The sequence below is a fragment of the Chelonia mydas genome, chromosome 3 (genome assembly GCF_015237465.2).
Source record: "Chelonia mydas isolate rCheMyd1 chromosome 3, rCheMyd1.pri.v2, whole genome shotgun sequence".
NCBI classification, from domain to species: Eukaryota; Metazoa; Chordata; order Testudines; family Cheloniidae; genus Chelonia; species Chelonia mydas.
In genome coordinates this window covers 30,128,440-30,155,669 of record NC_057851.1, presented here as the reverse complement: position 1 = coordinate 30,155,669, position 27,230 = coordinate 30,128,440, and the positions used below count along the sequence as shown (strand labels likewise).

Below are 27,230 nucleotides of genomic sequence, written 5' to 3'. Positions count from 1 at the left end.
TTTAACTACTTTACAAATAATCAGTCTAGACGTAGCTACATACATGGGGTAGGGTCTGATTCTGCAATTTAGTCATGTGAGTACATTCCTGTTTCCCTGCAGAGCTCCATTGATTTCAAGTCAGTGGGGCTTTGCAGGGACTCAGAGTTCTGCTCACACAGAATTAATTGCAAGATAAGGGACTTTGTTTGCTAACATTAAAAATTTTATCAAAAAAGTCACACAACTTTTTTTTTACCTTAATATTTAACTAAATTCTGGCATCAGTGGGTAAAATTTCCAGAAGTGCCTATGTGATTTTGCAGCCTAGTCCCACTTTCAAAAGTGACTTTAGGATTTAGGAGCCTAAGTCCCATTGACTTTCAGTGGGGCTTAATTTCCTGAATCATGCAAGGACTTCAGAAAATTCTACCTGGTACTGTTATTTGTTTTGATGTACAATTTATGAATTATAATGATAATTTGCTTCACTCTTCAATAAACACTGCACCCTTCTACACCTTTGCTCCTATGTCTTTCTCTTTTCTTTCCTTCTACTCTGCCTTTTAGAGTCTCTTTATTTTTCACTCTCTTTCCAAAGCTGTATTTGCTGGTTGGCAGTGGGTTTCAACAGCACTTACTGAACATAGCACTGGCTTGGTTTTTTTTCTTTCAATTTAAAAAAAAAAACACACACACAAAAGATTTGGAATTTTAAATTCAATCTTTCTTATTTTGTCTTTTTAAGTAAAAACCAAATGTGCCAAAGTGCTTATCTTGGGGCAGAGGCATAGCCTCAAACATGATTCCATCTCCTCTTTCCCTCCTTCACTTGGTATCCACTCTCCATAACTTTAGCAACATCCTTCACCCTGAACTTTGTCTCCATATCATTTGCTTGCAAAACTGCCTATCACTACTTCTTCACCACAGCCCAATCATGCCACTGCCTCGACTCAACTATTGATGTCATCATTTATATTTTAATCTCCTCTCACCATATCTGTTGCAACTCCCTTCGCTGGGATTCCCAAGTCCCACTTCATCTGCTCTCAGCATATGCAGACTACTGCTGCGGACCTTCTCACGTGTACAGAGAAGAGTAATCACCTCACAATTTCTTCCAGTCATTCCACTGTTTCTTTTTATATTAGGATCGAGTTACAAAAAATGCCCTCTTTGTTGTTAAAACCCTCTGCAGACTTGCTCCCGCCTACTTTTCAAATCTAGCACCTCTCTTTCTACCCTGTTTCTCACTAGGTACTGGCTTCCTTTCTGTTCCTTCACACAATCTCACCATTCTTGGCATGAGAGCCTTCTCTACAGTTTCTCTCATCTGGAACAGCTTTTTCCTTATCTCTCTGCCTTGATGACTTTGCAGCTCATGTAAATGACAGATGAAACCCTCTTTTTCCTGTTTCTTGCTTTATTTTACATAATTCGTCTTCTCCTTTAGCTGTTTTTTTGTTTGCATTAATTCTATATTCTATATTACTTAACTCTGTAAATTCTATATTACTTGTATTTCTTTTCCAGAGACTTAGTCTATTGTAAATTTGTTATTATAGAATTATGGTAACGATGTTATAGTTATTGAAGCAGAGGGAAGTCCTTCATATCTGATTTTTAAAAATATTTGCCGTTAGGTTGAAATTCCTAATATTTGCTCTTAGAGCAGAGGTAAACTTTTGTGTGTGTGCCTGAAAACTTTAATAAATGTTCATTGGGCCATTTTTGAGTTACCAAGGTAAGAGAATTCACTTATAAAATTTGCAGATCCTTTTTATGTGCTCAGATGACTCAAAAACATAAATTTGTTTTTTTATTTGTTCCCCATGGAAAAATTGATTGGACTTGTCTTCCCTGAGGACATGTACTCTATATATCTTTGAAAAAGTTATTATTTTATCCTGTGGCTTGTATGGTAAAGGCACAACTTCTAAATAATGAAGTCAGCTTCTAAAGGAAGACAGCTACTATTTTTAAAACTGCAATATGAAGGTTTAGTGGGGATGGCTTCTAAACAAAGATGTAAATGTGTAATGTATATAATATGGGTGAAATTCACCCCTATCTAGAAGGTCTGTTGAACCACTTAAGACCTCCACACAGCGGTGAATGTCACCTAAATGTGATTTTTTTCCCCCACCCAATTACTGCCTTTCCAACGGTGAGAAAAGAGAGGTCAATAGTCAATTATAAGCAAATTATACAATTTCTGAGACCATATCTATATATTCAGTATTCAATATTGGGTCAATATATATTGTTATGCAGATGACAGAACCTATCACTTTCAAGCAGAAGATGAACAAGAGTGTCAAATGTGAGTTACTTCACTACTTTTGTTTCTGGTGTTGATATTCTACTGTTACTTTTCGTTAAACTTTAGATGCTTATAAAATTTTAAACAGCAAAATATTGCTATTGTTTTTAGATGGACATCTGTGCTACAGAACAGCAAAGAAGAAGCTTTAAATAATGCATTCAAAGGTGATGATAACACAGGAGAAAATAATATTGTCCAAGAGCTGACAAAAGAAATTATATCGGAGGTTCAGAGGATGACAGGAAATGATGTGTGTTGTGACTGTGGAGCTCAAGGTGACTAAATTAAAGTATTTCTAATTGGTAAAATTATATTTCTATTAAGAGTGTTTAAACTATTGATTTATATTGTTCCTTTTTCTCTTAAATGCAGTTAACCATCTAGCAGAATATGCTAACAGCATGATTGCAGAAGTTCATTAAGATAGATTTGCTATATCCTATTGTCCATTTAAAAAAAAAGTATCAGTAAGCTTTTTGCCTTTCTCCTACAGATTTTGGTAATTAGCCAGGCTTATGTTACTTTTGATGAAGTAATTGCAATATCAGATATTATCATTGAGCCCTCCATTATATAATTTAAATTTTACTGTAAATTCAGTAAAAGTGGAAGTCATACTAGGATATTACAGATGTTCTGTGAATAATTTTTGTTACTATTTATTTTTTAATTGTTTTGCTTGACTTTGAGAACTGGCTGATTCTGATACTATACACTCATTTGAAAACAGTGCAGCTGCTTGACTGTGCTTTGCAGTGTGTAATTTTCACCCTTGGTTCGTATTGTTGATCAGTGAAATTCTGTTCTAATCCTTTTAAAATTAGTTTTTAATTCCTGCTGTTGCCCACTTTCTCCTATATGACAAAATCACTAAAGGAAGTAGTGCTTCTGAGCTATCACTTTAGCTGAAAACACTAGACCTTGTTTTTCTCTTGGTTTCACTGCTCTGAATCAGTAGTAACTCTGTTAAGTAATTCGTTAGTTTGGTGTATAACTGGTATGAGAAGAATCAGTCCTACTGAAAGGAATAGTTCAGTGGAGCTGGGGTCAAACATTGTTTTAAAAAGTTACACAACTGTTTAGATCTTAAAAATGGATGATTTTCATTTGAAGGGTGGGCAATAGAAGAAAGGGAGAATGTTGTGGAGAGATAATGAGTAGTAGGTAGAGAGAGACTCCTTAATATCTCTGAAATGTTTTCTTGAGGATCCTTTGTGTCATGATGGAGTATATACTTTTCATGTTACTGCTGTTGCCCTTAGACTAAAATATGTACTCAGAAAACAAAAATAGGTAACATTATTATTTATATTACAGTCATAACCACAAGCCCTAATCTGGAGTTTTCTCTCATAATATTGGTACTGTACAAATACAGTCCTCAATCCTGCAAAGACTGAGGCACATGAGTAACTGTATACAAAAGAGCCATCCCATTAAGGGGCCACAGAGATAGACACAGTTCCCTTCCTAAGGAATTTAACATCTAAAGCTCACATTTTGACTTCTTTCATCATAAAAGATCTGGTTCAGATTTGCCAGCAGATTAAATTTAAAGGCATAAATATTGAAATCCTTAAATGTACACACAGGAATCTTTACAGGGCAATCATTACCTAACAAAACTTTAGTTCTATGCTTTTTTTCTTTGCTTCAGATCCTACCTGGCTTTCAACAAATCTGGGAATTCTGACTTGTATTGAATGTTCAGGAATCCATAGAGAACTTGGTGTTCACTACTCCAGAATGCAGTCACTCACGTTAGATGTGCTGGGAACATCTGAACTTTTGGTAAATGTTTTTATTAATTTATAAAATCTGAGGAAGATAGTGAGCGAGTTCCACTCCATGCATATTTTCATCATTTGAATTATATTCTTCCAGGCTTTGAAAATACCTCTGGATAAATACAAGCAAGAAATCTTCCTTTCTCAAATTAAAGTTCACTGGAAAACATTGTATTACTGAAGAAACTGTTTGTCTGGTATTAGAATTTGTATTAATAAGAGTGATTATATTTGGTGTTTAAGGGGGCTGTCTTTACAGTAAGTTCCTTTTAAAAAGAATACAACTATATGGCACTTAAATAGTGCCTTTCATGTGAGGAATTCAAGTACTTCTTCACTGGTTACCTCTTACCTTACGTTACATCTTTCAGCAGAGAATTTCAAAGTGTTTTTCAAAGTTCAAGAAAACCCATTGAAGTTAACTTCAGTGGGCATTGGATCAGGAACTTAATTGTGAAGACAGCTCTTGAGGGAAGGAACGGTATTGTCTCAGTTTTAGAGATGGGTAAAATGAGACCCAAAGATGTTGTGTAACTTGTTCAAGGTCACATAGGCAGTCACAGAACTAGGACTAAAACCCCAAAATCCTGATTTCCGTTTATCTTGTTCTCTGACTGCACAGTGCTTATGGCTAGCTACTGAACATATCTGTTTGAAACGTAGGTATTTATTTTTAACAGCTTGCCAAGAATATTGGGAATGCTGGTTTCAATGAAATTATGGAATTTTGTCTGCCAGCCGATGAGACAGTCAAACCTAATCCAAGCAGCGATATGTAAGTATAGATCCATTACTTGCTGAAAACAGGAAGTATTTAAATTGGCATCAGGAATGTCTTTTTTGCTGCTTAATGTGTTTTTCCACTCTATGTTGGGTGACTGTTTGATTTTCATCACAAATGTGGTGAAACCCTTTTTCTGGTGCCTTAATGATAAGTAAAGTATATGTTCACGTAATTTCCCCCTACCTCTGATTCTTCAGTAGGGAAGGTTATGTGTTACTAAGTCCCTCCATTATACCTTACGAGTTATGGGACAAACTCACACTGACTGATGTGGATGTTGAAGTCCCCGGGCACGGCTATAGTAGGAGACCAAGGATTGAAGCCCATGTCCTCTCCTACAGTGTTAAATACAAAAAGAAACTAAAATGAAGAACAGCCTGCTGAGAGTCACTGAGCATCCTCAGTACCCAATGACTTCAACTGAAGGGCTCAGTACCTCACAGAATCAGGCTCCTAAAGTCCCAGCTGCTCCCCCATCCCCTTCCCTACTGCATGAACTCAGAGAGAGAGAAAAATTGTCCCCAGGTGAAGTGAGCTCCCGGAGAGTCAGAAACTGTCCTGGCTCAGCAGTATGATATCTGGGAGCACTACCCACCTGGCTCTTCTCTGTTGCCCACCATTTCTTTAGTTTGGTGCTGTAAGGAAGGTTCAACTTAACAGAAAACAAATCCAAAAACAAAGCTGTTTTTTCATATTAATGACTCATATGTATAAAAATCATTTGCACTGTCATCTGTTTAAAGGATAGGAAATAAATCTGTGTGATACAGCTCATCCGCCCAACTAAATCTCCTGGGATATGTACAAAATAACAGTCTGCAAAAATACCACATAGTCTTTTTAGATGGGTGGCACAAATAAAAAGATGTGTTGAATTAAAAGAAACTTTTAACAAAACACTTCATATGAATCTGACTTTACATGTGAATTCTAATTGAAATTGTTACCCACCAACAGTTAAGAATGTGGATTCAACAGTTGTACTAAAAATAACATTATGAGGAACTTTAAAATGAATCGGAGAGGCTAAGCACTGTGAAAGAAAGGGGAAGGGTTAAACAAAATGAAATTCTGTCTAAGAAGGACAAGAGAAGATTTTGAAGCATACAAGCTTCCTGCTCCTTTGACAGGCTGATAGACAACAAAAAAATTAAAACCAGGAGAACAAGCTTTGGACAAAGCATACTTGCTCTGATTGCCATTGCTCTTTCAGTAATCTGTAACAGAGCATATATTAAATGTTTCATGACAGCAGATTTTAAAAACAATTCAAACTTAATAATGTAAAACAATAGAGTAGAAGCATAGAAGTGCTTACATTTGGTGCAGTTTTCATTTGTATTTGACTAAGTATTTGAATATCACATTCCCTGTTCTTTAGATGTCTTCTCAGGAGCTGGTAATGTTGTAATACTGACCGCTTCATTTAGATTTTAATTTATACAATATATTCATAGACTAACTTAAAGTGGAAGAAAAAGAAAGAGTAGACAGTTTCGAAACATTGAAAGAATAATTACCTTCATTTTCAGTGACGCCATCCTGTGTATCTACTCTGATTTGTCTAATCTATCAATTTTTGATACACCCATTAGTATATTATCTAAGGCTTAAATTTGTGGCTTTGCCACAAGCTCCCTGTGTATAGGGTAGTATATATCTGCACCACCTCAAGACCACAACAGGTAAGGAATTATACCTCCGAGAGATACAGTTCATTCAATGTGCCCAGGGTCCCAGTTGGGCCACGCTGAGATTGCTCAGTTAGGGCAAACTGCAAAGAATGAGACAGACAGTCACCAAAACTGGTGGTTATTTCTAATACTTAGATTCACCAAGCCAGCAACAAAACAGCTTCCACAATACCTTACTGGTTACCCAGAAGCCAAAAACACAGTCCCCTTAAAGCAACCCAGCCTACGGGCTTCCTCCCAGACAGCCAACTCAAATATGATGAAGATTACTGAAATCTGGTTCATTATATAAATAATTTTATCAATCCCAAAGGATCAGACACATTACCCTCCGTATTAATGAATATTTCAGATCTTACCCAATTCTTATCAACTAAACTAAAATTTATTAAAAAATAAAAGAGAGTGAGTATTGGTTAAAAGATCATTTATACATACAGACATATTCTGAGTTTTTAGGTCAGTTTCATAGTAGAGATGGTGAGCTTTAGCATTGCAGAGAGTTCTTTCAGAATCAGTCCATAGGTTCAGTCCAATGTGCAGTATCAAGGTGATCCAGAATGGAGCTGGAGACCTCAGTCTTTCGGCTCAAACTTCCCCTGATAAAGCTTAAGCAGATCTGAGTTGAAAGGATCGGTTCCCAAGAGTTGTTTTTATAGTTTTCTGGCAAGCTATGATAGTCTCTTGACAGCAAGAGTTCCTTGGGTGAAGAATAATGTCTTTGAAGTAGAATTACTTATTTCCTATGTATACACAGGTAACTAGTTTAGTTCATAAGCTCCGTACAAACCTAGAACAAAAAGATGGTCCCTGCTTACAATCTAAGTATAAGACAAGAATGACAGTTAGGGAAGTACAAGTAACCAGTGTGACAATATTGGTCAGCATGCATACCAATAGCTCCAAGGCGCTACCCATTCCCTGCCTATATGTTCTGGATAACGGAAGTAGAGGGCATACAGAACCTGCTTACTGTTATGAATCTGGATCCAAGGTCTGGGTAGTATGTGCAGGGGTGTAAGGAAGGTTTCTTGTACCCCTGCACGAGCAACTAGTATAAACAAGCTAGCTTGGTGCATGTTACATAGTGTTAATGTCAGCAAACCAAAATATGAAGCTTTGAGGTGACTCTCAAGCATAAATCTGGTATAATCATGAGCGCAATTTCACATCAGGGTTTTAGAAGAGACAAAATTGTTGCCAAATGTCAGTGTTTTTCTATATCACTGAGGATATTGGATGTTCAGTTCATCATAACTTTAATACGGTAGAACCTCAGGGTTACGGACTCTTCGGGAATGGAGGTTGTCTGTAACTCTGAAATATTCATAACTCTGAACAAAGCTCAGTTCAGGCTCCAGCAGCTGACACTCCAGGCCAGGCTTCAGCAGCAGCTGAGCGTCCTACTCAGCACTGGCATGAGTTTGCAAACTTGTCCCCTTCCCGGCGGGGGGGGGTGGGTGTGTGTGTGAGAAAATAGTGTGTCCCCCTCCTGGGGGTAAAAACACATCCCCCTCCCGGTCTGCTGCTCTGCACCCCCTAGCTAACGGTAAGGGGCTGCCCTGCTCTTGGGGTGGGGACAGGCAGCCCAGATGTGCCTACCTTTAAGATGCAATACAGGCACAGTATCATATTTGCTTTTTGCAAGGGGTGGGGGTTCTTTGCTGCTACCTGATTGGTTACTTCCGGTTTCACGTGGTGTCCGGTTGACCGGTCAGTCTGGTGGTCGTATCTTTGAGGTTCTACTGTATTTGTATTTTACACTGGACGTGTAAAACAAACTGCATGTCATATATATGTATGTGAGAATAGGGAAGTATCACAATGTATGTGAAACAACCCTTCCCCAGAGTAGAGATTGTGTTTAAAATATTTTTGCCTGTTTATGTATGTGTGTCTGTAGAGATCCTGTTAAAAGTTTTAAAAGTAAATTATATTCAATTTCAGGAATGCAAGAAAAGATTATATTACTGCCAAGTATATTGAGAGAAAATATTCAAGGAAGAAACATGTTGACAATGCAGCTAAACTGCATAGTCTCTGCGAAGCAGTCAAAGCAAGAGACATTTTTGGATTGGTTCAAGTATATGCTGATGGTGTGGATCTGACTGAAAAAATTCCACTTGCCAACGGACATGTAAGAGTGGCAAATTTTCCTATCCAGCATTTTAATAAGAGAGGCAGCATGTTTTTATTAACGAAAGTGACAACAAATAATTTTTGAGTAACTCACATAAGTCCTTGTTGTTGTAAGATGTTTTGTAATAGCAAAAGAAGAGAGGAAATGAATTTAACCAAAATTGAAATCATTCTTAATTCATTTTCATGATTTAAAATGCACTATTTAAAAACAACTCAAGTCTGTTTTCTGTTTTGTTTTAACCAGTTTTATTTGTCTTTTGCGGGGCGGGAGGGGGAGTTTCTACACACGAATATCTTTCAATATAGCATGTGTAAGGATATTGAAAATCTAACATTTGGATTCATCTGACTGACGTGCTAGTAGAGTTTCATTATTAGAATTGAAAATCAGTTTTTCTGGGATTATTTGGTCTTCCACATTTGTTGTTCTTGTAATCTTTTTAGGAAGAGATCTGATCACTGGACTGTTCAGAAAGTAGCCTGTAGTGCTAATGTTGCTAAAAGCAACATTAATTGACTGAAAAGCCACATAGAAGAATTGGAACGTTAAAAAAAAAACAACTCATTTTTTGTGCTTGATAACTTCAAGCTTTTCTCAAAACACATTTGTAATTCTGGTTGCGGGGTGGGGGTTTAAATCAGAGCTTTCCAGTTTGATAACAAGAAAGAGATAACTAGATCTCAGGCTCAAAAATAGATTCCTTTATTGTTACTAGAAAGAATTCTCCAAGTATTTTATACAGCTGTGAGGGACTTTTGTTTGTTTGTGTTCTTAGTTTTGTTTTAGTTAAGTTTTAAATCTGAATAGTCAGTTGGACAGCCTTTCTGGATATTAAACACAGCAAGCATCCCCCTTTGTAAAAGCCCATATCCAGAATTAATTCACCCTGTAGGACTCAATTCAGCAAAGCATTTATGCACATGCTTAAGTCCCAGTAACTTCAATGAGACTTTAAGTGCCTTGCTGAAGAGAGGGTGGATGAACGGGGGCCATAGCTTTTAAAACTACAGCTGGATTTTCCCATGGCAGGTTGGCCCTCCTGTATGTACGTTAACTCTTTTAGGTTTATGGAGTTGGCAGCTTGGTGTAGTGTAACTAAGCCTGGTTATAGAGTTAAAAGAAACACATACACAGTGGTATGAAGGCCAGAAATGGTAAATGCTGCCTTTTGCCATTTTCACTTGATTTTAGATTCTTTTAATAGATTTAATTTGAATGCCAGAATGTACCATTAGATCATCTAGTCTGACCCTCTGTATATCACACAGCATTAAATTTCACTCCGATAACTCTTTTTATTAAGCTTAGTAAGTTTAGTTGGACTAAAGCATTTCAGTCTTCAGGAGACTAAACTGTTATGTGTCATGGCCAGAGAACAGGAGAGACCAAGATGCTACTAATGCCCAAGGTTTCTGCAATGGCAGAGAATTGATTAGATGGGGTATGCCCAGATGATCCTAGCAAGTGACCCAGGCTGCCTAGGAAGGCAAAAAACCTCCCAAGGTCCCTGTCAATGTGACCTTTGGGAAAATTCCTTCCTGGCCCAAAATTTGGCAGTCGATTAACACTGAGCATGTGAGCAAGATGCATCAGCCAGACATGTAAGAAAAAGGATTCTTTGTACTACTTTGGACTGCTTGTAAAGTTTGCTGTAGAAAAAAGCACTCTTAAGCAAGACCAGGAATTAGAGACAATGGTTCAGATTTCCAACTCACTGATCCAGGCATAAACCAAGACTAATTCTGTTGATGCATATGGAGTTACATCAGTGTAAAACTGGTGTGAAAGGAGAATTGAGCCCAATATTTTCTGAGATATTCTAAACTGTAAAGGTCCGGAGAAGAGTATTACGTTCAGACTTGTAGGGAAAATGTGATTTTTTTTTTCTTTATGAGGCAGGCAGAAATCAATATTCAGGAGTTGCACTGTTACTGTGTAAAATTTGTATACGGTAAAATGTGAGACATTTTCCCTAAATATTCTTAGCAGATAGTCAAAAGAAACATTTGTTTTTTTAAATTTAGGAGCAAGACGAAACAGCACTTCACCTTGCAGTTAGATCAGTTGATCGAACTTCCCTTCACATAGTTGACTTTTTAGTGCAGAATAGGTAAGTGTATAATTAATTATTAAAATGCAACTGTTTGAGCTCTATGAAATAGTACTCCACATGGAGTTACAGTGGGGGTGAATTTGATGCAAAAACTTTAATTCTGTCTTTTGAAAATCTAGTTGCCCAAGTGTTTGTGGGAAGAGAACTTTATTAGCATGTGGCTAGGAAATTAATTTGAACCAACTTTTCCCCCCAACAGTGGCAACCTTGACAAGCAAACGTATAAGGGTAGCACAGCTTTGCATTACTGCTGTTGGACTGACAATGTTGAGTGCCTCAAACTGCTGCTGAGAGGGAAAGCTTCTATTGAAATAGGTAAAAGGATAATGTGTACTTCATTTTAATATTTGCTACCGTTGCAAATGGTGGCTGAGAAAAGTGTAGCAATGATAAACAAAGATTAGTAATGTGTGTGCATTTCCCCCTTCCGTTGTGTAACGTGTTCCACTGTATAATATCTCAATTTTTTAAGAAATGTTTAAAATACTGATTTTTTTTTTAAAATTCAAGTTTAAACAAAGCAGGGTGGATTGATTAAAATTAGCAATTTAAATCATCAATTGGAAATACTTGAGGTAGAGCATCGATTTTAATCAATTTTCCCATTTCTATTTCCATTATTATCTAAAGAAAGATGCAATCTCACTGGTTGATATAACCGTTAAAACATGTTGTTTTGCAACAAAATAGAGCCTTTACTCTAATTTTGGTACACCTTTTTGCTACCTAGGATGGTACACTATAACTATATATATTTATTTAAGCAATTGTACAGCTATAACATTTTGAGGTTCAACCAGACCAGTGAGAGGTTGTGTTGTCACCTGCCCTGTAAGCCTGGGTGCCTAAAATGCTCTGCTGCGGCTCACAGCCCAGACACCAGCATCCAGTCGACAAGCATGTAGTTCTCTAAGTGTCTGTGTCCTGAGCAGCCTTGATTCAGTGGTCTAATCCCAGCAGCCTTTCTAAAACACACCAGCTCCACCCTGGTCTCCATCAGCCTTGGTAGTAATACTTCCAGGTTGACCACAACGCACGCCAGTCCCAAATTTCCCCAAAACCATCTGCCATGAAGTATCCAGCCCTCTCCTGGAACACTGAGGGAAGTAATAAGGTTTGTTGCGCCTTTAAAGAGACAAAAGTACAGCGTATTACTTTAACTTCAACAATCCTTTTTATTCAAACACAGCACTGAATTGGATTATAGTAAAAATAAAACAAGAGTATTAATAAAAGGACAATAGGTTAAGAGATACCGAGTAGAAAGGATTGAACAGATTACAAACAAACCAAAATAAAAATACATTTTCTAATGGCTAAAACCTAACTTAACACAATATAGATTTTGCCCAATGTAGTTTTCTCACCATTCTTTGTCTAGCATGGCTGACCAGACCCAGTGGCCAGGACTCAATACAGAGCACAAAATGCTTCGCTCCTTTGTCTTCTTAGGTGTAGGATAAAGATGGAGTCTCTCTCTCTCTCTCTCTCTCTCTCTCCCCCCCCCCCCTTATATTCCCAAAGGAATTTTCTTTGTCTTACAAATCAGGAAGGCCTCCTGGGAATTTAGTCTCCTGTGTCTTTCTGAGGTGCAGGAGCCATGTTAATTCTCTGTCTGTTGAGTTCACTCTCAGGGTAACCTCGCTGGTTTAGCATGATAGTTTTATTTACCTTTTATGTAAATGCACCTTCCTTGTCTCTGCCTGCTGACCAGGCTGGCCAGCCAAACAAATACACATTCCATTGTCTAGGGCAGACTGGGCTTATGCACTGATTGTCAGACACATTATCCATAACTCTTTGAACACACCCCATACATACATCATGCAGGAATATGAATGACGAGTGAATTATTAGTTTTCCGATGATGTCTTACATGCCACCTTTTAGTGTGTGTTAAGTGTAGTGAGTATGTCAGGACTGACAAGAGCTGCTGACAGAGTAGTGAAGCATCACTGGGCCTCTGTGTCATAATAGCTTAATATTTCAGATTCTTATTAAATGTACATTTCTAGTATGTTAGAAAATGGTGAATGAAATATTGCTTATTTACTAGATGATTAACTTTTTGCTCATGATTGTGTCAAGGTGCATTTGGATGGTAACTGGAATTTAATTAAACACACAAAAAAGCATATAAAATATATTTGTATTAAAACAACCTTAAATGTTTTGTATACATAAACTTCTTGTATCAAACCATGTTTCACATTTATAACTAAATTATAATAAATTTAGGCCTTAACACATTTTGTATTAAATGCAGATTTCATTTTAAACAAGTTTACTTTACATTTATTATAATTTAAATACCAGAACTAAAAAATCCAATTTGAATTTAAAAATCCAATTTTTAATTTAAAAAAATTTATCCTCCCTGAAACAAAGGGCATAAACTAGTGTTTTTAAACTATTTTTGAAACCACACTATATAGCTAAAAATCCCTTTGTTTAATTGGCCTGTAAGCAGGCTACATAGTGGGGTTTTCTGGGAGCTGTAATAACTTACTATATGAAGCACAGTAAGTTATCACAATGAGCAGCAGCAAGCTAAATGCTGCGATGGGGAACTTAACATGAGGGAAGAAGATCAGCTTTAGACTAACTTAGTTTGGCTCACTTACTCAACTTAGTTCGGTTCATTTCTTGTGAAAAAATCTAATACTGTTCTGGGATCAATTAACAGGAGCATCATACGTAAGATATAGGAGCTCATTTTCCTACTCTGCTTGGCTCTTTTCCTACTCTGCTTGGCTCTTTTCCTACTCTGCTTTCCTACTCTACTCTGGTGAGGCTGCAGCTGGAGTACTGTGTCCAGTTCTGGGTGCCACACTTTAAGAAAGATGTGGACAAACTGGAGCGAGTTCAGAGGAGAGCAATAAAAGGTTTAGAAAACCTGACCTATGAGGAAAGGTTAAAAACACTGGGAAATGGTTAGCCTTGAGGAAAGAAGACTGAGGGGGAGACCTCATAATACTGTTCAAATATGTTAAGGGCAATTATGGAGAGGACAGAGATCAATTGCTGTCCATTTCATTGAAGGTAGGATAAGCCGTAATGGTCTTAATCTGCATCAAGGAAGATTTAGGTTAGATACTACGAAAATCTTTCTAATGATAAAGATGGTTAAATATATTACTGGAATAGGCTTCTAGGGAGGTTGTGGAGTCCCCATCACTGGAGGTTTTTAAGACTAGGTTAGACAAACATCTGCCAGAGATATTTAGGTATACTTGGTCCTGCCTCGAGGTCTCTTCCAGCCCTACGTTTCTATGATTCTGTGATCACATAACTATAGGTTTACCTCATGTTTAATAATGTGCTCATGTCACCTATTACACATAGCAGTGTGACTTTCTCTTCTCACTGAATTGTAGCCAATGAAGCTGGAGAGACGCCGCTTGATATAGCTAAACGTTTAAAACATACACACTGTGAAGAATTGGTAAGTTTTGCATCTTCCATTATTATTTTGTTTTTATAAATAGAATTATTTCTGAACATTTAGTAGTTCATAGTGGGTACTCAGTTAGTATTTGCAGCACAGAAATACCATCAGCATCTGTTCAGTGTCCTGTAAGAAATGAATTGATGAAATCAATCCAGTATCTCCTTGACTGGTGTCCACCTATCAAAAACTGCCATAATAGTTAACTTCTTTGTTTGGCAGTCTCAACCGAGAAGCCAGTAATTGAAGCAAATAAGGCCTGAGTTACCCTCTTACTCCAACACATGATTAAGGAGCATTGTTGGGTAGTACAAGGCCAAGCTGCATCTGGTTTATTTGCTCTGTGGATAAACAGAAGATTTTAGTCTTCAGACTTGCCTGTCCAATAACTTTCTGAAGCACTAAACTCTCTGTTTTAAAAGACATAATCTTTGCACTTTAAAAGAAAAAAAAACACTGATTTTTACATCTGTTCAAGGAAGTTATATTTTAACTGTTCATAACTACTGCACATGGCACTGTTACTAACAGACTACTGTGTTTCCTTAGCTTACTCAAGCATTATCTGGAAGATTTAATTCTCATGTTCATGTAGAATATGAATGGCGGTTACTCCATGAAGATCTGGATGAAAGTGATGATGATGTGGATGAAAAGCTGCAGGTTTGTGCCTGATACTATACATTTAACTTTACAAACGTATCTTTTAAAAATATTTGTATGCTTTAGATAAAATGTTACAGTGTTTCTATAGGTAAGGGTGCAGAATAATGCAAATGAAATTTCATAATGAAAATCAGTGGTTTTGTTTCTAGATAATTTCCTGAATTATAGTTTGTCTGCCTTTTCCTGTTGGTTTTAATTACAAAACAGTTTAGTCTGTCATGATCAGATGGTGCCTTTGTGATGTAAAGGAGGGAAATTGAGGCATGTGGTGACTCCTCCTCTTCCCAAAGCTGGCATTTTAGTGATAGTCAGCTAGTGCAGAATACAATACAATTTGTTTCAGTAAATTAAGAGTTTTTGTATTTATGGGACGCATAGCAGAAGCCAACACCAAAGATAGGAAAGGTGCTTTCAAAAGATAGTGATTCATTATAGAATCTTCACATATGTGTGAAATGTCTGAGGTCAGTGGCTCTGGTCTTGCAAAGAGTTACGCATGGGCTTCACTTCAGTGTGATTAATCCTGTGCATTAAGTTAAGCATGTCCATTGGTTTTTGCAGGATTGGGGCCTTAGCTCTGAATCCTCTCCATAAAATGCATATTTTCCTTTCCATATTCTGAGCTGGTGTTATTGATGGTTTTAGGGTAAAATTTTCAGAAGTATCTGAGTGACTAAGGGAAGTGACTAAGTCTCATTTCAAAATGGAACTTGGGGCCAAAATGTTAAGGGTATTTAGATGCTAAAAAATGCAGATTGTTGCCTAATGAGATTTTTCAAAAGTCCAAACATACATTGATTTCAGAAGCACCTAGGTGCCTAGCATCCATTGATTTCAATGGGAGTTAAGCACCCATGTGCTTTTGAAAATTCCTCTAAGTTCTGATCTGCAGCTTTAGATGCCTAAATGCCTTTTCAAATCTGACCCTTAGGAGTTATTGGGACTGAAGCTCCTAAAGTATCTGTCACATTAGAAAATGAGATTTAGGCTCTCAAGCCACTTAGAGTAACATTTTCAAAAGTGCCATAGTCACTTATATGGATGGTCCAGATGGCAGCGTGTGAGCTGGATTCAGCCTTGTGGGATTATTCAGTCTAGCCCCAAATGTGTCTGGCAGCCCCCAGCAGCAGCTGCCTAGAATGTGTGACAGATGTAGAGCATTGCAGTGAAATGTTGCATATGCCTGAGACCTGCTCTACAAAATGGTGTCCTCCGTGCGTCACAGCCCATAAGTGTGAGGTCATGCTGCATGGAGGATGCCATTTTGTAGAGTGGGTCTCAGGCATGTGCAAGCATGTCACTGCAAGAGAGGAAATGTAGCAGGCCATTGAAGGTCAGTGCCATCTCTTGCAATCAGTGTGGGGTGGAGTAGTCTTTATTAATCAGAACAACCCTAACCAGCCCTGCACTCTGCTCTTCCTCCAATCCCCACACTTAAAGCCCCGGGTCCTGTGTATCTGACAGCACTCAGTGGTGGACTGCTTGGTTTTTCTCTCTACTGCAGCTGCCATATTCTTGAGTTTCTTCCTTCCCAATGGACACAAATGAAACAGCTGAATGAGCTGCATAACAGACTGATCCTGATGTGCCCTGAGTAATTCCCAGCTCTCTCATTGAGCATAAGTTTGTCCAGCCTGAGAGGTCATGTGCAAGGTGAAATGGGAGAGAGAATAGGAAGGGGAGGGAGGGTGTGTGGGTGTGTGTAACCTTGAAAGGACAGACAGGGCCTTCTCTGCCAAAGGCTGGTGATGCTAGGATGCTCTCACAGGCTACATGGAGTTTTTGCTCCTGCCTGAGCTATGGCTAGATTCAGGTGCCCACAGCCATAGAACACCCCGACACACATCTTGAGTCAGGAGTGGGAGGGGTGTGCGAACCATTTGAAAGAGCTCTGGTGGCACCCTGGCTTGAGGTGATGTTTCTGGGATGTGGCAAAGACAAAGGACCATTTCTCCTTGGTCAACAACCAAAACATATCTGCGTACTGTGTTTGTTGCAGTGTGTGGTCCATGAATTTTAAACACAGCACATTAAAAAGTGGTGCAACAGTAATCCCAGTGCAAAGGAACAAGTAAATGCAATTGCTGCAATTAAGAAAAGAAAAGTTGATGCAGAGAATAAAGCATTTCACACCAAGTGGATGAAACAAAATGATGACTTGTTCGTTGAAAGTAATGGATAACCACAGTGCCTTCTGTACTTGCTAGTGATAGTTGTGTGGAAGGAGTATATCAGCCAACATCACAGCATGCTGCACAAAGCCAAATACGAGAGGTACCCTGAAGAGTCATGTATCACTCCTGTTAAGGCCTTGAGGGGAAAAAAAAAACTTCAAAGCAGAGACACACATTGATGAAATCTTCAACTGCACGACTTGCAAGTCTGACTACATTTTATGAGGTCTGCCTCGAGCTAGTAAGATGTAAAAAGCCTTTTAGGGATGGTGATGTGGTTTAAAAAGGGTGTGCAATCCAAATGGCTCGTGCATTTGAGGATGGAAAAATAGAAAGGATTTTGAGTGTTGTTGTCTCACCAAACTATAGCAAGGAGGATAAGTCACCGGAACGATAATATGTCCTCAAAACTCAAGACAGTTGCTGCAAAATATACGTACTTAGCTCTAGATGAGAGCATTGATGCTAGTGACCTCAGCCCACTATTAATTTTCATCTGAACTATTGATGAGGATTTCTCTGTGCATGAGAAGATACTGGAACTAGTTTGACTCAAGTGTAGTAGAAAGGGGGTGGATATTTACAATGCACTTGCTTCTGCTGTGAGAAAATTGGAAGTTCCCAAGTGTCCTTGTGCATAGTCACAGATGGAGCCAAAGCAGTGACCATCAGTAAAGGTGGATTAATAGGTTTGCTGAGACAAAATGGAGTTGAATGTCTGTCTTACTCTTCACTGCATCATACACCACGAGGCACTTGGTGGGAAATCTGTTAAAATTAGACTTTGTGTTGAAGTTGTGTTCAATGTTTGGAAGCACATACATCTGCAAAAGCGCATTCTCAGTAATGAAATGTCAAATCAAAACTCTGCAACAAGCTGGAGAGCGACTTCCTCTGCTGCTGTCTCTGACTTGCAGCAATGAATATTGATGTTGACGTTGAGACATTAGTGCAAGAAAAACATTTTCCTCAATGTTTTCGCTAAGAGTGAGCTATTCTCTGACATGTATTTAATTTTATTACTACTTAACACCATTAATGTCTTAATGGCTAAATCTGAAACCTAAATAAATGATCTGATTCTAGAAACTGGAATTATATTTCTGTATGTGGCCCATGCAGTTGCCCCAAAATTAGCATCCAGCCCACAACATTGAAAAGAGTGGCCCACCCTCATTTTATTTAAAAAAAAAAAAAAATTAATTAAGAACTATTAAAGGTGATCTGCAAAGGATTTTTTAAAAATGGGTTTATGCCCTCTTTTGCTTCTTTATGATGTATAAAGAAAGCCTGAAAGGCTTTTGGGTTTCAGAGTGGTAGCCGTGTTAGTTTGTATCAGCAAAAACAATGAGGAGTCTTTGTGGCACCTTAGAGACTAACACATTTATTTGGGCATAAGCTTTCGTGGTCTAGAACCCACTTCATCAGATGCATGGAGTGGAAAATACAGTAGCAGGTATATTTATACAAAGTACATGAAAAGATGGGAGTTACCTTACCAGGTGTGGGGTCAGTCTAACAAGACAATTCAATTAACCGTAGAATACCAAGGGAGGAAAAATCACTTTTGTAGTGGTAATGAGTGTGGCCCATTTCAAACAGTTGACAAGAAGTCATTGAGGGTGGCCTGTAGAATGTGGGGTCAGAGAGTTGTCTAGCAGCCTCTCGTTCGTATTCCGACCTATTCATGACAACTACAGCACCTCCTTTGTCATCCTCTATTATGATGTCAGAGTTGTTTCTGAGGCTGTGGATGGCTTTGTGTTCTGCACGGCTGAGGTTATGGGGCCAGTGATGCTGCTTTTCCACAATTTCAGCCTGTGACCACATTCTACAGGCCATTACCCTCTGAGCCCACTGAGGATTACCAAAAGAAACTACACCATCTGCTCAAGAAACTCCCTAAAGATGGACAGGAACAAATCTACACTGAACACCTCTAGAGCCCCATCCAGGATTATTCTATCTGCTACCCAAAATCCATAAACCTGGGAATCCTGGACGCCCCATCATCTCAGGCACTGGCACCCTGACAGCAGGATTGTCTGGCTATGTGGACTCTCTCCTTAGGTCCTATGCTACCAGCACTTCCAGCTATCTTCAAGACGCCACTGATTTCCTGAGGAAACTACAATCTTTTTGATGATCTTTCAGAAAACACCATCCTGGCCACTATGGATGTAGAAGCCCTCTACACCAACATTCCACACAAAGATGGACTACAAGCCGTCAGGAACGGTATCCTCGATAATGTCACAGCAAACCTGGTGGCTGAACTTTGTGACTTTGTCCTCATCCATAACTATTTCACATTTGGGGACAATGTATACCTTCAAATCAGCGGCACTGCTATGAGTGCCTGCATGGCCCCCACAGTATGCCAACATTTTTATGCGTGACTTAGAACAGTGCTTCCTCAGCTCTCATCCCCTAACGCCCTTACTCTGCTTGTGCTACATTGATGACATCTTCATCATCTGGACCCATAGGAAGGAGGCCCTTGAGGAATTCCACCAGGATTTCAACAATTTCCACCCCACCATCAACCTCAGCCTGGACCAGTCCACACAAGAGATCCAGTTCCTAGACACTACAGTGCTTATAAGCGATGGTCACATAAACACCACCCTATACTAGAAACCTACTGACCGCTATACTTACCTACATGCCTCCAGCTTTCATCCAGACCACATCACACGGTCCGTTGTCTACAGCCAAGCTCTAAGATACAACCGCATTTGCTCCAGTCCCTCAGACAGAAACAAATACTTGTAGGATCTCTATTAAGCATTCTTAAAACTACAGTACCCACCTGGTGAAGTGAAGAAACAGATTAACAGAGCCAGAAGAGTACCCAGAAGTCACCTACTACAGGACAGGCTCAACAAAGAAAGTAACAGAACGCCACTAGCCGTCACCTACAGCCCCCAACTAAAACCTCTGCAGTGCATCATCAAGGATCTACAACCTATCCTGAAGGTGAAACCCTTAATCTCACAGATCTTGGGAGACAGGCCAGTCCTCACTTAAAGTCAGTCCCCCAACCTAAAGCAAATACTCATCAGGAACTACACACCACACAACAAAAACACTAACCCAGGAACCAAACCCTGCAACAAACCCTGGTGCCAACTCTGTCCACATATCTATTCAGGGGACACCATCATAGGGCCTAATCACGTCAGCCACACCAGCAGGGGTTCGTTCACCTGCACATCTACCAATGTGATATATGCCATCATGTGCCAGCAGTGCCCATTTGCCATGTGCATTGGCCAAACCGGACAGTTTCTATGCAAAAGAATAAATGGACACAAATCTGATATCAGGATTTACAACATTCAAAAACCAATCGGAGAACACTTCAGCTTCCCTGGTCACTCAATAACAGACTTAAAAGTGGCAGTGCTTCAACAAAAAAACTTCAAAAACAGACTCCAATGTGAAACTGCAGAACTGGAATTAATTTGCAAACTTGACACCATCAAATTAGGCCTGAATAAAGACTGGGAGTGGATGAATCCTTTCAAAACCTAATTTTACCGTACTAGTTTCCCCCTACTGTTACTCACACCTTCTTGTCAACTGTTTGAAATGGGCCACCCTCATTATCATTACAAAAGTGATTTTTCCTCCCTTGGTATTCTACGGTTAATTGAATTGTCTCGTTAGACTGACCTCCCACCTGGTAAGGCAATTCCCATCTTTTCATGTACTATGTACAAATATACCTGCTACTGTATTTTCCACTCCATGCATCTGATGAAGTGGGTTCTAACCCATGAAAGTTTATGCCCAAATAAATGTGTTAGTCTCTAAGGTGCCACAAGGATTCCTCGTTATTTTGTTGAAAAACTTTTGTTAAGTTAGGTAACTTTTTAAATTCTTTTTTCTTTTTTTTTCTTTTTTCTTTCCTTCTCCCTGCTATGTTTTACCTTAGAAGTTTCTGACTAGAAATCCTGTCCCCTCTTGGTAGCTAAACTTTCATTAGTTTAGCTCTTCCAGGATCACCATTTCATTAGTTTTCCAGTCATTGTATAGTCTTCCAGCTTAAATAGGACCTATATTTCCAAAGTTAAAAATAAATTAAAAAACAACCCTAAACCGAAACTTTTCACACCATCTTTATACATCATAAAGAAAGGGAAAAGGGTATAAGTCTATTGTTTTCCTTTGTTGGTCACCTTTAAGGAATGTCTCGGCAATCAGATTGTTGGATTAGCTGAATAGTTCTTGCCCTGTCATTCTGAAACAAATGTCTCCTTCACTGGAATATCACTTCTGTTGGGAATACTGTCTGTGCAGAATTCTTATTCTTGGGTCTTATCTCCTTGGTGCAGGAGAGATGAAACTTCTCTAGTGCTTGTGATTTTTTTGACTTTTGACAGCAACATTAATGTCATAAAGAATGAACCAGGTCCCTTACTGACTGTTGTGTGCCAGCTCCTGCAAAGTATAAATGCTACTTCCTTCCCTTCAGTTTCTCCTTGACGGTCTTCAGTGATGGAGTCCTTTGCAATAGATTGGGGTTCATAGGCCATTTGCTGCAACTCTTCATTGGATACTGATAAGGTTTTGTCCTTATTATGTGGCATTAGGTATAATAGCCATATTGCTGTGTAGAATATCCTTTTCCTGCTATAAACCTTTCTTTCAGCCAGCTCCATTATGGTTGTTAAACACTTTAGATCTTCTTGTCTGTTGTGTCCATCCATTGATTGCTTAATTATTTTGAAGGCTAGAAGTTTGTTATAACAAGTGATTCTAAAGTAACAGAAGGGGAGAGGCTTTCATATTCTAAATGAAGGTGTGAATTAGTACAATTGGCTGTCATTCATGTCATTTTGATAACATTTTTTTTAACCAGTTGGGATGCTGTGCTTTGAATCATGGATATAGGGACAATAGCATATGTGTTCACTAGATTGCGGGTATAAATACCTACTTGGCCTGAATGCAGTTGCTAAATGGCTCATTTTATTTATACCAACAATCTATGCAGCTGTGTGTTTATCTAACCTTATTTTTAAAGGCATATTTATACTCTTGTTGATCTCTGGAATGTTACAACTCAGTCCTGTGCTAAACATATGAACCCATGACTCCATCTATTACAGTTATCATTAGAGAACAGTAATTACCAATTACTGCTGTTACAACAGGAAAAATAAGTCTGAAATACACATAGCAAACAGATGACTTGCGGCAAAACTCAAAGTGAACTAATTATGGCACATATTGATAGTATGCACAGGCTGATCAGCACCCCCTCCCTCCCTCCCTCCTGTCAAACTCACCCATCTCTCTTTAATCCTTCTATGAATTGGACCTGCTTCCTCTTTAGTAAGCTGAAGAGAGCTGGTGAGAGGCTTGGACTCCTGTGCCATTCTTGCTTATGGGTAACATTTTCAAAAGTGTGTTAGTTGCATAAGAGCCTAAGTCACACTGAGTTTCAATGAGACTTTAGGCACTTCTGAAAATGGAACTTGCGTTCTAAGTCATTTAGGCACTTTTGAAAGTGTTATCCTGTATTCTTATGGACCAGAATGCTTTACTGGTCTAAATCGGAGGATTTGTATTATTGAAGGGAGTTACCCTGCTGGGTACATTCATGGACTATTGGGCAAAGTATTATTCTTCCTTTGTGAGAGTTTGGTTATTAATGCTGTAGTGGTTATGCTTGTTCATCTTTAATAACTGTAAGATTAAAAGGTAAAGTAAGGTTTTTACATAGGCCTGAGTGATATTTTGCATAAGAATATGGGGAGTAGTTTTTAAAGAGTATGTGTATTCTAGAAGCATTTTTTAACAAAGCAGTTTCTAACTTTTGAGTTTCACCTTTGTTTGAAGTGGAAGAAACCTTGTGCATGTAAACATAAGTAAGGAACTACCCTGCTCCAGTTTGTAAATCTCTAGTCTTTTGTCCAAACTGCTCACAACAATATCTTATAATTATTAGAATAGTGGTTGTCCCAGAGCAGCATAGACGTCTGAACATTCCATCATGTCTAGTACAACATTTGATCACATAGGTACAAATATCTGCAAATCAAGAATCTTTTGTGGCCTTTAGCAAGTGCATTAGCATGATGATAACCTTTTATTTAAATTTAAGACTTGGTATACACAGCTGTCTTATATTGTGAAAAATAAATTATAGCAGCCTGAAATCAACTTCTGTTTTCAGGCAGAATTCTTATGAATTGAAATGAGGTTTTTTAAATAAAAGTTCTGATAGGCAAGGCTTGAAAGATCCACTCAGAGACAGTACTTAGTTTTCTTGAAGAAGTATCATTAGCTATTATATAAGCTTTCTTTTTAAAAAGGTAATTTTCTGGCTCGTACGATTGGAAAGACAACTTTCCACATGTGGAAAGTCTGTAAACCAGTGCAATACTTTCACTGATTCTGCAGCAGACCAATTAATTGCTTCTACTTAGTCTCCTCATAGCTCTCCCTGAGAGGTAGCAGAATGCAAAGTGTTTACAAACTCTTGTAAATATCACTGTGTCTATGCAGAACCCTGCTCAATTTTACTCTGAAGATGCTGGGTAAAAATGAATAGCAACTGAGGTAAATACTGGACCTGTTTGCTGGGAAGGAGGCCTTGAAAACGAAGGTTAGATGAAGGGTAGTTTCTCCTCTCGCACCCTCACAGCGGGAGACAATATGTCCCTTTGCTTTTTCTGTAGCCATTAGGGGCTGGGGAGCATTAAACTTAAGGGATAATTACTACACGGGCCTGTGGTGATATTTGGGCCTACAAATTTACTCTAATTGTGAGTTCAACTGTGAAAAGCGAGTATAAGTTTATAAAAGATCACAGTAACCTATAACAACATATGTTGATGGGGAAAAGGTACATATGGGAGACCAAGAGACTGAATTAGTCTAAATTAAAAAGCCAAGATCAAGATCAAGTACTGTGTTATGATCATATTTGGTAAACAAGAAAAGAGTGGAATCAGAAATGAAACTGATGTGTCAGGAATGAGGCCTAATTGATGGACAAAATAATTAGGAGGATTGGGCTATTCCACATATAACTCCCTTTTGGGGTCCTTAAGGAAAGATACTTTAGGAAAAAATTGGCTACTGGAGCAAGCTTCACCATCATGGCTGCCTCCCCTACCATCTCCTTGGATCCCAGACCTGCTTCATCTCAATCCTGAAAGCTGTCCTGACCAGAGAGGGAGGCAGATAACATCACTATCTCCACCAGCTCCGTCAGAATCCCAACCACCACCTGGGATGTGAGACTTTGTCTCTTTTATCCACCCAGCCACCCCACCAATGTGTCCTTTTCCTGTCCTACATTATTTCTTCTCTTTCCTATCTCTCTCCATTTTCTTTCTGTCTAATAAGTGTCTGACTTTGCTGGCCAAGACTGAATACTTTGCAACACTGCTGTAAGCCTGTGACTAGAAAGAGGCAACTAAAAGCAATGTCCCAAACAGCCAGAAGTTGGTAGAAGTTTGCCAGGTCTTGGAGTTTCTGATAAAACTGTGGGCTCTGCCTGTATCTTTCTAGTAGTGAGGCTGCAAATGAAAGTCAACCCCAGAGAGACAAGCTGCATTTTCTATCTTTGCTGTTCTTTTCTCTCCCTTCTTGTGGATATTTGTTTTGTTTGGTCTTCTAGGAAACAGGATCAGACTTTAACAACAGTGACAACAGCTCCAGTCCATCTCTACTAACTTCTTCTCTTTTCCCCAAAAGGACAGTTAAGACCATCTTTAATGCTATCCTAATGAGGGTTTTTTTCCTTCTAAATGCTCTTACCAGCTAAAGGGAAAGGGAACAAGGGATTTTGTTAAAATGAAAGCCTTATTTAATACGTTATGTTTCAAAATGTTTTACTGTTTTTTCTTTTCCTTCTGAATCTTTAATAAAAGGTTAAAAGGATTTTAATGGTGTGTTTAACATGGTACTAAGTAGGCTGAGGTTTCTATATACCAAACCGTGGATTGTGTTTAAAACTGTTCAGTGTTGGATAGTAACTGGATTATGGTAACACCGTTAGCCCATATATTCTATCTAAATTAATACAACAGGCCTGATATAAAATATAGGGCAGAGGGAGAGCACACTGGTGGGAATCCCAGCACTCTCCCATATCCCAGCAGCTTATGAAGTTAGGAGATAGCTTTTCATCTAGGTGTTGCCACTGGTCAGTGGGGCCCCTCATCTAACATAACAGTCTCTGGCAAGTAGCTATTAGGTGTTGGGTAAAATTTCTAAACCACATGTGAGAGTTGATGGATCTGGGCAAGAGAGAGATTGATGAAATACGTTAGAAAAGAGAAGAATGGTATTGAGGGAAGGGGGAGAGAGGAAGGGAGAAGGATTTTGGTGGGAGAAGTGGGGAGAAGAAAGGAAAGAGGTTAGAGAGAACAATGTAGGGAAAGAAAGAGAGATGACAAGGGGCTGCAGGGTGAAAGAATGAAAAAAGGGAAAGAAACGTTAGACATGGCATGGTCAGGACATTGGACTGGAACTTAGGAGACCTTTGTTTTTTTACTGGCTCTACAATAACCTGCTGTATGATCTTGGGTAGTCTTTTCTTCCCTCAATGTGTGGGTTTCCCTTCCTATCCTTTCTTTGTCTTGTCTGTTTAGATTGTAAGTGCTTTGGGACAGGAACTGTCTTTTATTATGTATTTGTGCAGTGCTTAGCACAGTGGGGCCCAACTCTCATTTGGGACCTCTCAGTGCTGCAATAATACAACTCATAGGTGGTGGTGGTGATTATGATGATAAGAAATAGACACTAGGGAAAATATAGTGAACGATGCACCACGATCTATTATAGAAATGAGGGGAAAAAGTTATTGAAGCCAAGAAAGGAAAGAAGGCGCAAGAGAAAAGTAGTAAGCTACATCTAAAAATATAATAAAATAGCAAATTGATTGAGACCATTTGTTACAATTAAATACATATCCAATAAATGGTGCACAACCATTTTTTTTTTCTTTTAAAGTATATGAGGGAAATGTGGCTTTAAGAGGAGGTCTGGTCAGGAGTGGTAGTGGCAGCAACATAGGTATGATACATTTGAAGAGTTAGTAGGCATAGTCCTCTGGCTAGCGAGTGTTGTGTATATATTTCAAGCCTTGCTGAATTTCTTAACCTAACTAATGTAATATCCATGTGTATTTTTTTTTTGGTTTGGTTTTAGCAACCCAGTCCGAATCGGAGAGAGGACAGGCCTGTCAGTTTCTATCAGCTGGGATCAAACCAACTTCAGCCTAATGTAGCATCTTTGGCAAGAGATGCAGCAAATATTGCTAAGGATAAACAAAGAAGTTTTATGCCTAGTATATTACAGAATGAAACCTATGGAGCAATACTTAGTGGCAGTCCACCTCCCATTCAACCTGCAGTACCTGTTACTACAAGCGCACCTCCCCTACCTCCAAGGAATATTGGCAAAGGTACTAACGCTGGAAAATATAGTGTTTTAGAAGAAATGGGATCATAACATTATTTTTCTTACATTTTGAAGATTTGTTTTACAGTTACTTTGCACAGGTAGGTATTGGAACTATTTACTGATGTTTTTTTTTTTTAACTTGAAGTGAATCTGCACAGCATATTCTGAATTTGATTTACATTGTATGGGCTAGTGAAGGAAAATATATTCTGAATTCTACTTCAGGTATACAATGTGTGTGAAAATAATAGATGTATAAATAAAATCAGTAAAGCTCAAGCTCGTTATAAGAGATGAGTAGCAGCCCAGATGATCGACTTCATCAACTGCTTCTTGCTAGTGCTCCAACTTTTAAAACTTTTATTTCCTAAAGATATCTCAGTCTGATTTGTACTGAACTTCCATAACCATCTAGCTGTTGTGGAAATGCTTCTCTTTAAAAGGGGCCAAAGAGAGTATGAAGAAAGATAGACAATGATAACATTACAGACACTCTTCTTAAATCTGTGCTAGAAAGTGTGGAAATAAAGAGTGAAATATAAGATACATACACAATTTGGAGAACTAGGAGTTTTATGGGATTGGTAACTGACCAAAACATAATTCCCATTACTCATTATCAGGGATCCTAGAAATCAGTTTGCCATGGGAAAACACAGAATTTTGTTTTTACATTTTGTGAAA

General features: G+C 38.6%; 1 protein-coding gene across 5 annotated transcripts in view; it reads left to right on the top strand.

Annotated features, from left to right (window-relative positions):
• The window catches only part of ASAP2 (ArfGAP with SH3 domain, ankyrin repeat and PH domain 2), a 164,733-nt gene that overhangs the window by 116,035 nt on the left and 21,468 nt on the right, over positions 1–27,230 (top strand). For all 5 annotated transcript variants that reach the window (XM_037894095.2, XM_037894097.2, XM_037894096.2 and 2 more), the window contains 10 exons: positions 2,257–2,305; positions 2,417–2,583; positions 3,966–4,099; positions 4,776–4,870; positions 8,521–8,710; positions 10,741–10,826; positions 11,029–11,144; positions 14,207–14,274; positions 14,827–14,940; positions 26,292–26,547. In XM_037894095.2, the coding sequence (XP_037750023.1) occupies positions 2,257–2,305; positions 2,417–2,583; positions 3,966–4,099; positions 4,776–4,870; positions 8,521–8,710; positions 10,741–10,826; positions 11,029–11,144; positions 14,207–14,274; positions 14,827–14,940; positions 26,292–26,547 (1,275 nt within the window). The remainder of the gene's footprint in view (positions 1–2,256; positions 2,306–2,416; positions 2,584–3,965; positions 4,100–4,775; positions 4,871–8,520; positions 8,711–10,740; positions 10,827–11,028; positions 11,145–14,206; positions 14,275–14,826; positions 14,941–26,291; positions 26,548–27,230) is intronic.